Raw genomic sequence first — 12,189 nt, 5'->3', positions numbered from 1 at the left:
GAACACTATCGCATTCCTAGTGCCCAGGGTGGTCTTTTTCCTCCACTTATTACCTCTGTCTCACCTCATGCTCCCTCTATCTCTTTCTTGATGCCTTCATGTTTCTGAAGCCTAACCTACTAGCCGATTTTTGTTTTTGGATAAAATGTATCTTTCTTCAGTTCTCGTTGTTTTTATTCCCTATTTCATCAGCCTAAGTTATTCATGTGTTCATCCGTCTCTTTGAACTGTCTGGTTCAGTGAACGATTCCGATGCCCCAAGGCAGCGTCGGACCTGGGCATCGGCCTAGTGGTGCATGCCAACGCTGTCTAGTACCATCGACGCAGTCCGCATCAGGTCTTCTGATGTGGTTGGCCATTGGGGGCACAATCCTGGCCCTGACCCAGTCCACAGCCTTCCCTATGAACTGCCCATAATCAAGCCGATTTACTAAGGCGCCATTTTTTTTAAATGTGTGTTTATTACTATTGTTATGATGGTGATGGTGATTATTGTCATTGTTGTGATAACGACTGATGTCATAGTGATTCAAACACATTTTGTTTTTCTATTGCATTGGTTGTTTTGAGGATATCTTTCATTTTTATTTATTTTCTTTCACTATAGAATTTCGTTCACTATAGGACACCTGACCGCCCAGCCGCACTAGGGATTCCTCAGAAAGTACCCCAGAGTCCAGGTGCCTGCGCCCTGCTTCCTCCTCCGACCCCCAGCAGAAGCACCAGCTCTGTGGCCCCCTGCTGGCTCAGCTGCTAGAGGGAGATGTCCAGGAAAACCTTTCTGCGTAGCGTCACCAGATGAATCAGTGAATCACAGTGGTGCTAGTGGTACAGCTATGGAGTCAAGGAGGAGTAAGGACATCCAGTACAACGAAATGCAGTTTAACATCTAACCAGTAGGGCAATCATTAATAAGGGCTTTTCCTTATAGCAGTGTTTGAAAAAAGTACACAACACACAGAATGCAGTTTATCATCAATAAGTCCATTATTGAACTGCATAGAGTTTTGAGGAATCAGACAGTCCATAGACCATAAATAGAATGCAGTATGATCATATAAAGTGCATTGTTGAAGTGCATTAACACATTTCTGTGTAAAACAGTGACGTGTGAAGGATCCATTGTTCTCCTTGTGTTTCAGGCCTCCCTCAAGATGGACCGCGCCAGCAGGGCTACCTGCTGTCCTTCATCTGGGAATCCTTCAACCAGAGGAGACTCCCCAGTCATACCATGAAGAGATAAACTAAAATCGTTGGGGTTATAGGTTATAGGTCCAAACGTCTTATAGCAGTAATATTGGCGTTAAATCCCCATTTCCATGTTGATAGCATTAAAAGGGAACTGGTCATGGCGTTCAAGGAAGTTAAGCTTGACATTTATTGTAGCCCTACATCTCTTCTGCTTGATTCTCAGAGCCCACCCAGTGCTTTATCCCCACTATAATCCTACCCAAACAAATGCTTGCATATCGTTTACGAAGCCTGTTTCCAAATCTGATTCCCACTCTCCCTTCTTCTCGTGAATCAGCTCTCTTCCAAACCCACTTTCCTTAATCCCTATTTAATTGGTCTTTCTTAATCAATCCTGTATGCTAAATTTACACCAGTATTGGAGTTATCGCATGAACTTGTGAAGACTGTAGCTGATTTGCGATATTAGGATAACTGTACTTGGAATGGCAATCTGGCCCTGCTTTAGTGCTCTTAATAATAATAATAATAATAATAATAAATGAAATGTATATAGCGCTTAATATGCTATTCTTAAGCAAGGGCACTGTGTTCCTTAATGGTGACTGATAACAAATTGCCTAAAGTATTATTTGGTGAGAGGGGTGACCTAAAAATTGTAGTTGAAAAGCTTTAAAATAGCCTCTTGGTTTCTCCATCACGTATTAAGGTATATGATGCATTTACATCTAGCGCCCTCTGCTGGCAGAAACTCGTTTGGCATTTATCATCGGTCATTGTTAGATCAATGTCAAAAACGGAATCTGGGTTGGCCACATTGAACTACAATAAAAAAAAACGACTGCTGTGTACAGCCAAAGTGTGCCTGAAGAAGTCAGACAAAGGGGAAATACAAAGGGGATTCCAATATGAGTGAGCAAAACATCCGCTGGTCAGTGACTAGTAACTGGGACGAACGGACGGAGAACAGACACGGGTCCCTTAAAAAGCAGGCTGAACAGGAGTGTGTCGTTAAAACAGTCTTGTTGCATCCCAAGGTGGCAATCAGACTGGCCATCAGCAATCAAGTAAAGAAGGCGGTCAGTCTTTTAGGCGGTAATCACACAGATAGGGGGGTAAGGCATTTCTTCCTGATTGAAGTGCAGAGTCACCTTCAGGGATAGACACCGGCTGGCAGGAAAGACAGACACAGAGTTGTGATTCCAGGGGAAGATCTCATTGCCCCCTTGTTTGTATTTTCATAAGGGGACATCAATAATATCCCCAAGTAGAAAATAGGATCTGCAGTACCAATGGTTAAGTTTGTACAGTTTATGTGTGAATTATTTCGGCTTCTATAAAATGTATATTTTCAATCACACCTTTTTTTTGGGAAATAATTTATATTGGGTGGGGGGGACCACTTCATGTTTTTCAGAAGTTGGAAGAGACCCTTCGTCGTCGTCCCCGGATCTGTGCCCATGAGAGCTGGTTGAATTCTCTAAATGCTATACCATACCATACTTTACGCAAGGAATCTCACAATCTCACAATTCCTTGCATGAGCCACATTGAAAGCGACGCACCTTTCGGCCATTCACGAAAACAAACTATCAACATGACATCTTCTGTCGCATAATTAAGTAGCCTAGTGGAAGTCCAGTCAGATTCTCTTAGCAATGCAGTTGTCTTTTCTTCGGCCCTTATGAATACCTCCACATTTTTGTTGACCCCATGAATTTACAGAGGTCAAGGAAAGAAATTGTACTCACTATTTGCCCGGAGCCTAGGATTTCTTATTTTTTTTATCAACACATTGGATTTATTCATTTCTGTCAGGATGTCGGGAAGAGAATTTCAATAAATATTACAAAGAATGATGCTTAAATAAGTGGCCTACCCTAGCTTTAAGATCCTAAAATGCATTATATTCTCACTGATAGTTAGAGATTCTGGGTATGAGCATTAGGTTAATTAACTTCCAGCCATACATTGCGGATCATCTGTGAACCGGGGGCATTACTGGCCAGCTTTATTATTTCATCATGGCTTAATACACTTTGGATAAAATGTTTGGAGTCTTTGAAATAGCAAATCCATTTGAAACCTTCGAAACTTTTCATCTGATTGTATTTGTATGACCTATTGTTCACAGAGGATAGCCATGAAGTACATGGAACATAAAGTAATTCCCAACTCCTTAAGGAACCAGGCAAACAGTTACAAAACTTCCTCGTCAGGAATACTTGGTCCGTCCAACTGAGTATGTTCTGTAATATCAAGTAAAAGATGTTAAAGATGCTCACTGAACATAAAGCATGTTGTAATGGCAGCATGGGTCTGGTGAATTCCTCGTGGGAACACAGGGAGCTGGAAGATAAAGAACTAAAGGTGAACTTAGCATAAGCCATACAGATCTGTCAGGACGGGGCCAGTGATGAGGTTGGTGGACGGCAGACTTTCTGGTTTCTCCCTGTCATCAAGTTGTGATGAATAGCATTAACTACTGATTTACAGTCATAACAACACTATGTTTGCACGAACACAACCCTTTCCCAACCTTTTAACCCTTTTTGACCCTGTGACCCCTTTTTACCTGAGTCATTGAGGAGTAGTCAGCAACCTGTACTGTGGGCAGGATGAACTCCATAAACCTTCCATTTACGCACCTCCATATCTACAAATCTATCTTTGATATAACAATATCCAATGATTGACTATACAAATAAACAGAATCATATTCTGTGATTCTCTTAAAACAGGACTTATTAATAATGATGAACAGTCCATGACATCCTCCAAAAATAATACGTCCAAAGTCCCTTGACGTCTGGCCTTAACTGGCCTTACATTCACTTCTCAGTCACATGAGCTCTTTATTCTTTTGAAAGCTGACATCTCGAAAGAAAGGCAACGTCACCACCCGGGTTCTTACAAGTCCTGTCAACGAATACTATTCAAACAAATCTGGGATTCCAGCTTGTGACAACGCACCCTACTTTTCAACACCATGTGTATGCAGTAAGTCACCGTCATGCCTGTGTGTGATTGTTTGTTTTTCTCCAACACAGATACATATACTTATACTTTTCACTAACTGACATATATACGTGTATGGGGCAGATTTGTAGTCATCCACCACAGGCTGCTGGCTGCTCTGCTCTCTCTCACAGTCAAGATCCACCTCACCGGTGAAAAGGTAGGATGAACTGCCTTACATTTTCATTCTTTGCATTCAGAATTTGCGGAAAAGAAAAAGACGCTCTACTAGAGTATATAGTATGAGGGTACATTCATATTTTTTAATTGTAGTGTGGGTATGTTAAAAACAATAAACCCTTAAATAACATCTGATACCTTAATTCCGAATTTAAAAGTATATTTGTGAGGATGCAGACGGCAGCATAGAACTCAAATGTAAATCAATGAGGGATGGCGAACAACACATACCAGTGGGCTGAACAAGAGATCTCAGATAATATTACTGCTCGGAGACTAAAAGGACACGTTAAGTATGCAACAAATATTACTTTTTATTTTGTTTGTAAGTAGGAGAGATACTATGAAGCAATATAAAGACGTGATTTGAATGTACAATAATTACCAAAATCCTCTGTGTTGGTTGATCAGCTGTGCTGCTGTGTTCAACTCTGTGTTTTTAAGGTGTGACAGCCTTTTAGCCGACCATGGCCAACTCAGTGGTGGTCAACCATGTCCCGCCCTCCCCTCCGGAGCTGACCGGCTGGAGCACTGAACTGCTCGACTGCTGTGATGATATGAATTCCTGTACGTATATCAGTTCCATGACTCTATGTTATCTGCATGATCAAAATGTAACGCCTTATGGAATGTCCACTGTTCAGTAGTCATATCATGAAGAGCATCAGGATAGAGACATCAGGATAGTGTAGCAGCTAGGCATATTCAGCTCACAGACAAAAGGTTCCGGGATCGATCCTCAATAGGTGCGTTTCCATCCCCCTGATTTTATGCGAACTTTGAAGTATCGAATCAGTAAACGGTGATGGAAACACCAAAATTCACATAAAAATCCTCTAATTCGCAAAAAGTTTTATCCGCTCGCTTGAGGTGGTTTTTGAGAAATGCGAAAGAGAGTAAATTTGTAAAACGGGAGATGGGAACACACTTTTCGAAAAAGCTGTGACGTAGCGAACTTTGAACACACAGGACTGACAGTCTTTCCGATTTCCGCATTACGACCGGCCATGGCCATAGCATAGCAACCCTACCGACATCAACGTGTAACGTCATCACCCTATTCCGCTCCAACCACTTGATGGAAACGCACCAAACTCAAATTATTTTTTTGCGAACTTTCTAAAGATTCGCATCACCTTTTAGATGGAAACGCAGCTAATGACAGCAGCCTACAACTTGTGAGTGATACCTAATCCATATCTGCTCCTTTATGTTCCTATATTCAATATGGGGGCACTTTGAGTGAAAGAATCGCATAAATCATGTCAAAGACAATTTCCATCCTTTTAAAAATACTTTTTGCAGGTTGCTATGCATTCTGGTGCTGGCCCTGCTTTGCCTGCACCACAACCAAGAAGTTTGGAGAGAGGAGATGCCTCCCGTTATTGGACATACTCACCCCGGCCGTGGCGGCGGCCGTTGGGATACCTCTGTGTGTACCCCCTGCAGGCCTGGCACTCCGTGTCGCCATCCGCCACAGATATGGGATCAAGGTCCGTTGCTGCTATAGCGTCACATAGCGTCCTTCACATCCACCTCAGATTGGATACTTACTACGTTCATCTTGACGTCGAAGTGCCTCCAAAAAGGAAGTTTGATGACTAGACGAGGGTACCTCCCATCGAGAGGGTTATGCGAACGCCAACGTATGTGCGGATGTGTGGCTCAAGGAGCGGTTGATGTTTCTAGCTTAAAAAAAGGTTTCTCAAAGTTGGCATGGATCGTGATCTTGGGGATAACACGCCCCTTCTTCCTAGAACTCCCATCCCAAAATACATTTGATTCATTTTCCGGGTGTTCGAATTCAAGCGAAAACTGATGTGCTCACTTTAAAGGAAACATATTATACCACCAGGTGTGAGTGATTAGCCGTTTCAAGCCATTTTGTTACAGCTTGCAACGGCTAATCACACTCACACCTGGTGGTATAATCTGTCAACTTTAAAGCAGCATTTTGAAAAGAGAACACTCTTGAATAACACACAGAACATACAGGGCACAATCAAGATACACAGTAAGAATAGAAAGTGGATGTCGGCCATTTAGAAAAAAAACAAGCTGCGTGCCACAATTTATGATTACAACAGGAACACATTTTGTGCAATCACTAACCTTTACAACTATATAAAAGTTTGTTGTAATGTGCCGCGTTTGGCCCGCGGACCGCCAATTGAGGGACCCTGCTTGTGTTTCACTCTGTAACAGGGCACACTGTGCAAGGACATCATGGCGTCCTGTTTCTGTGGCTGGTGCTCCTGGTGTCAGCTGGCTCGCGAGATGAAGCTACGCAACAGGGTTCCTGGGGTCTGTCATGGGCCGGCTCAAGCGGGTGTGGTCAACATGCAGCCGCCCCCCTCCACACTAACAAGCCCACAGGTTCAACTGGTTCATCAGCCAAGCTTCATCGCTCCCTCACATGGTTATGGGCCCGTAGTGCCGGCTCCTGGGCCAGTGGCGCCAGTTTACTTCACCACCTGGACAGCTGAAACATGCCCAACCTCCGCCCCTGCAGGCGGGGCCTACGCGCTTCCTAGTTATCCCTTTCAGAGCGATTTCCTCTAGTGTTCTCTTCTAATAAAATTGTACATTTCCCAAAGCCTTTGTCAATGTTTAGTGAAGTCTAATTTATTATCCCACTCTGGGAAACTTGCTTTCATTCCAAAAAATTCAATCCATCATGAATACAACATGAAAGGCAACATAGTAATCAGGACAGAACAATGCAATATTGTACAGTGCAAGATCACTTCATGTGAAGACAAATATGAGCAAATTGATGTGTGCAAAAAAGTGCTTAGTGCAATAGGCCTATTTCGTAGTAATTCACCAATAGCAGTGCAAAAATATTCAGTTGTGATGGCCAGAAAAAGACAGGCTTGATAACTTGGCAGTGTTTGTGATTTAGTGAGGCTGTAAAAGAAAATGGTATCTTTGGTTTAAACTTTGAAGGGGACAATGCGAGCGAGAGAAATGTGCCTGCCATTCATTTCTTGGAGGGATCAAGTAGTTTAATATACATCTATTGATGCACTTAGACACATCATCAGTGATGGAACCTGGGGTCATTGGGTGTTTCGGGTCTCGCAACATCATACACCCTCAACCAGGCGACCCAGCCGGGATTGATCAAGTCCCAACTTGTGTCTAAGTAGCATGTACCCACGGATCGCCCCTCTTGATCCACAGCCATCTAGAGGCCTTCTCAGCTGCCTCTGTGGTGGTCTTGATGGCCTTTCTCTGACGTGCACCTGTGACTCCAAGCATGCTGTATGCTTTGCAGAGAGATCGCGCTGCAAAGCCTCTACAGCCCACCTCTATTGGCACACACCGGGCACGCCACCCCCGTCTGCGGCACTCCTCCACTAAGTTGGCATACTTGGCACGCTTCCTCTCATTGGCCTCTTCCATGCGCTCCTCCCAGGGAACTGTCAGCTCCAGTAGGACCACCTGTTTGGTTGAATCTGAGAACAGAACTATGTCTGGTCTCAGGGTGGTTTCCACGATTTGCTCTGGGAATTTGAGCTGCTTCCCCAGGTCGGCCTTCATCTGCCAGTCCGGTGCGGTTCCAAGAAGTCCCGCTGCCCCCCTTGGCTTGGGCTTAGGCTTCTCCCCTGCTCGAATGAAAGCAATCGCCTGCCTTGCTGGTCGGAGAGGCTTGTTCTGGGTGATGCTAGTGAAGATGGTTTCTGCTATCGCCTTCAGCACCTGGTCGTGGCGCCAAGTGTAGCGTCCTTCTCCCAGGGCTTTGGAGCAACAGCTGAGGATGTGCTCTAGCGTTCCCCTTCTGAGGCACAAAGGACATGATGGTGCGTCAACCTTGCCCCAGCAGAAGAGGTTGGATGGGCTGGGCAAGACGTCATAGACGGACGCAATCAGGAACTTGATCCGGTAAGGCTCAGCTTGCCAAAGCTCAGACCAGGAGATCTTGCGGTCCACTGCCTGTTCCCATCTCGTCCATGCGCCTTGCTGTCGCATCCCCACCATCTGGCTAGCACGCAGTTCCTCCACGCCAGTTCTTACTTCCTCTTGGACCAATCGGCGTCTGTCTTTGCCCAGGGCTTTGTCGTAGCGTGTGGTTGCAACGCTACCAAGCCCTGCTCGTCCAGATGACACTGGGCCGACCAGCACGCTGTGACGCAAGCGTGACTCCGCCTGCTCGACTGCTTCCTGCGCCCTCCACTTCCTTCCAGTCCTGACTTCGATGCCAGCCTGGGAGACCTTTGGATCACTGGATTCCCTGTACTGCAGCACCTCCCTTGCACGGGTTACCATGAACTCCTCATTCAGGCTGCTAATGGGGAGCTTCAGTTTGTTGTTGTGCCCGTATAGAGCGATGCTACTCAGGCTTCGTGGCAGGCCCAGCCATCTACGGAGGTAACGGCTGATCCTCCTCTCGAAGCCCTGTACTGTTGTTATTGGGAACTCGTACACAAGCAGGGGCCACAGAATCCTGGGGAGAACACCATGCTGGTAAATCCAGGCCTTGAATTTACCAGGCAGACCCGACTTGTCCACTGCTGTCAGCCACGCCTCCAGCTCCCGATTTGTGGCCTTGATGGATGCAGCGTCCTTCAGGGTGCAATCAAAGGTCTTTCCGAGGCTCTTGATGGGTTTCTCGGTGACTGATGGAATCTGGGTGCCGTCCAGAGAGAAGCGGAACTTATCAGTCACTTTCCCTCTCTTGAGCACCAGGGACCTAGATTTTGCAGGCTTGAAACACATCCGAGCCCAGGTGATGATCTTCTCCAAGCCCTGAAGGATCCATCGGCACCCCGGCACTGACGTCGTCGTTACTGTCAGGTCGTCCATAAAGGCTCTGATGGGGGGCTGGCGGACTCCAGACTTGGTGATCGGACCTCTGCACTCGGCTTCTGCTGACTTGACCAGCATGTTCATGGCCAAGGCAAAGAGAATCACTGAAATAGTGCATCCAGTGATGATCCCTTTCTCCAGCCGATGCCACTCAGATGTGACCGTCCCAGAGGTGACTCTCAGCTTGAAACTCTTGTAATAGTCCAAGATAAGGTCCCTAATTTTACCTGGGACATGGTGCCGGTCCAGTGCTGTTTCCACTAGCTTATGAGGAATGGATCCATAAGCGTTGGTGAGATCGAGCCACAGCACTGCTAGGTCTCCTTTCCCTTCTCTTGCCTCTCTGATCAACTGTGTGACCACACCTGTATGTTCGAGGCATCCTGGCACCTTTGGGATTCCGCCCTTCTGTACAGAGGTGTCGATGTACTCGTTCTTCAGGAGGAACTCCGTCAACCGACGGGATAGGATGGCGAAGAATATCTTCCCCTCAACGCTGAGCAGCGAGATCGTTCTGAACTGCTCGATGTTCTTAGCATTCTCCTCCTTGGGAATCCAGACACCTTCTGCAAATCTCCATTGTTGGGCTACCTTTCCCCTCCTCCAGATAACCCTCAGGATCTTCCACAGCCGGTGAAGGAGTCTGGGACACCTCTTGTATAGTTTGTAGGGCACTCCGCTTGGTCCAGGGGCTGAACTGGCTCTGGCTGCCTTGACAACTTCCTGAATCTCCTTCCAACTGGGCTCCTTGCTGTTGAAGTCTGTGGTGGGTCCTGGGGGCTCTATCAAAGATCTGTAGGGACCTAGGTCTTCCTCCCAAGCAGCATCACTGTATGTGTTGCAGAGATGGTTGTCAATCTCCTCTTTGGGACAAACAAGTTTTCCACTTCGTTTTTGCCCAAGCAACTGCTTGGTGACTCCAAAGGGGTTTGCGATGAAGGCAGACCGCCTCTTGGCCCTCTCTTTCCCCCGCCGTCTGTGCCATTCTGCCCTTCGAAGAGTGGTGAGCTTCTTCCTGAGGATGCCGCGAAGTTCTGATAGTGCATCCCTTTCCTCTTCTCGCGCTACCTTGTACTGCCGCTTCAGGACCCGCAGCTCCTGCCTTAACTGGCTGATCTTCTCTGCCCTACGGTTGTTCATGTAGGGGGTCTTGGTACCCAACTTCTCCACTGTACCAAACCTCTCGACAGCAAGGCTGATGATGATGGTTGCCATGGTTTTGAGCTTCCCGTCTGTGTCGCCCTTGGCTGCTGATTCTAAGATCGTATCCACATCATCATCGAACTGGAGCCACTGTCTCTCCTTACTGGCCGGAGGCCACTTGACCCGACGATGTTCGGTTACTCTGCCTGGGTCTGGGGCTACTGGTACGTGGAGGTTCCGAGCACTGTGGGGTGATTCCGGGCCTGGCTCCTCCTGCGTCTCATCAGGGGTGATCCCTGTGCGCTGTATCAGTTGCTCCTTCAACAAGCATTTCATCTTGCCCTGGTGGATCTTCAGGCCACGCGGGTTTTTGCATACTTTGCCGCAGACACATTCTGCAGTCGTTGTCGATAATCCGTCTGCGTTTGTCGTTAACTGTAGGTCCGTCCTATTGGGGTGCTCATTCTCCCCCCCTCTCGGGCATCCCTGGGGGTATATTACATTAAGGCTTTCCGTAGCTGATTTGGGTACTTCCTCACGGAAGTTGCAGGTTGGGTTGCTGGCCCTTCCTACCCCGGTTGCCGTCTCTCCGAGCTGTCCACTGTCTCTCCAGTTGTCGCCACACTATTCATGGTTGTCATCCAGTCTGTTCCTGAACGTCACTGGCCAGGCCAGGGTAAAATAGTTTAATATACATCTATTGATGCACTTAGACACATCATCAGTGATGGAACCTGGGGTCATTGGGTGTTTCGGGTCTCGCAACATCATACACCCTCAACCAGGCGACCCAGCCGGGATTGATCAAGTCCCAACTTGTGTCTAAGTAGCATGTACCCACGGATCGCCCCTCTTGATCCACAGCCATCCTAGAGGTCTTCTCAGCTGCCTCTGTGGTGGTCTTGATGGCCTTTCTCTGACGTGCACCTGTGACTCCAAGCATGCTGTATGCTTTGCAGAGAGATCGCGCTGCAAAGCGCGATCAAATGTAAATTGTAATTTACACAAAGACAGATGAGGATTGATTACAAAAAGTACACTTCAGTCATTTACGAATTTAAAGATAGGCCTAAATGATTTATTCTGCTTTTACTCGAAACCGTAGGCTAGCAAACTCGATGCCATAGTGGCTTGACGTGAGCTGCCGTAAATGTTTTTGATTTTATGACAATGTCCCGATAGGAAATGCTATAAAAAATAAGAAATAAGAAATAAATAATACAAATAGACCTCTTTACTTCCGGTTTACATATGCCTATCTTATTTGATAACTCAGGTGTTCAGGTTTGGAGTGGTTAATTTCAATAATAATAGAATATATCAAATAATAATAGAATTATACATTTTTAAAAATATATACTTAGCCTAATTGTAAAAAAGTAAATGCATGAATGGCGCACTTTAGGCCTACTAATAGCCATATTTATATGTAGGCCTACAATTCTTGGCAATTGGTATGGTTTTATAACAACAAAACTGTAGGGGTAGATAATTACGTGCGTGTGTGTGTGCACGCGTGTGTTTAGCGTTGGGGAAGAGAATGGGACGCCCCGCACCAACAACACTGACATCTTTGTCTTTTTCTGGCCTGGAGGCTATGCATCTACTCGGAACGCAGTGAATTTGGGACACCGCTAATGACCAAAACAACATTTGTGTTTGATAAACAGTGTGCCGTGTAACCTCGAGTCGAGACATACAACTTCAAACATTAGAATGGTTTGACATCTTAATTTGTGTTATATTAAATGTAGGGCTATTTCGCGCCGTTTCTTTTAATAGGCCTACTTCCTTAATAAGTAAGAAAACTGAAGGTAACTTGGGTTCGTTTCGTTAGTTCGTTAT

At 46.0% G+C, this 12,189-nt stretch overlaps 1 protein-coding gene across 1 annotated transcript; it reads left to right on the top strand.

The window, feature by feature from the left end:
• The first annotated feature begins 4,856 nt into the window (after positions 1 to 4,856).
• Positions 4,857 to 12,026, top strand: LOC130392776 (cornifelin homolog A). The gene is made up of 4 exons (XM_056603274.1): positions 4,857 to 4,956; positions 5,695 to 5,882; positions 6,595 to 6,693; positions 12,015 to 12,026. The coding sequence occupies exons 1-4, from the start codon at positions 4,857 to 4,859 to the stop codon at positions 12,024 to 12,026; spliced, it is 399 nt and encodes a 132-aa protein (XP_056459249.1).
• The last annotated feature ends 163 nt before the right edge of the window (positions 12,027 to 12,189 follow it).

The sequence above is a fragment of the Gadus chalcogrammus genome, chromosome 12 (assembly GCF_026213295.1).
Source record: "Gadus chalcogrammus isolate NIFS_2021 chromosome 12, NIFS_Gcha_1.0, whole genome shotgun sequence".
Classification (NCBI taxonomy): domain Eukaryota; kingdom Metazoa; phylum Chordata; class Actinopteri; order Gadiformes; family Gadidae; genus Gadus; species Gadus chalcogrammus.
The sequence above is the reverse complement of the archived record's forward strand: the minus strand, read 5'-3'. Positions and strand labels throughout refer to the sequence as shown.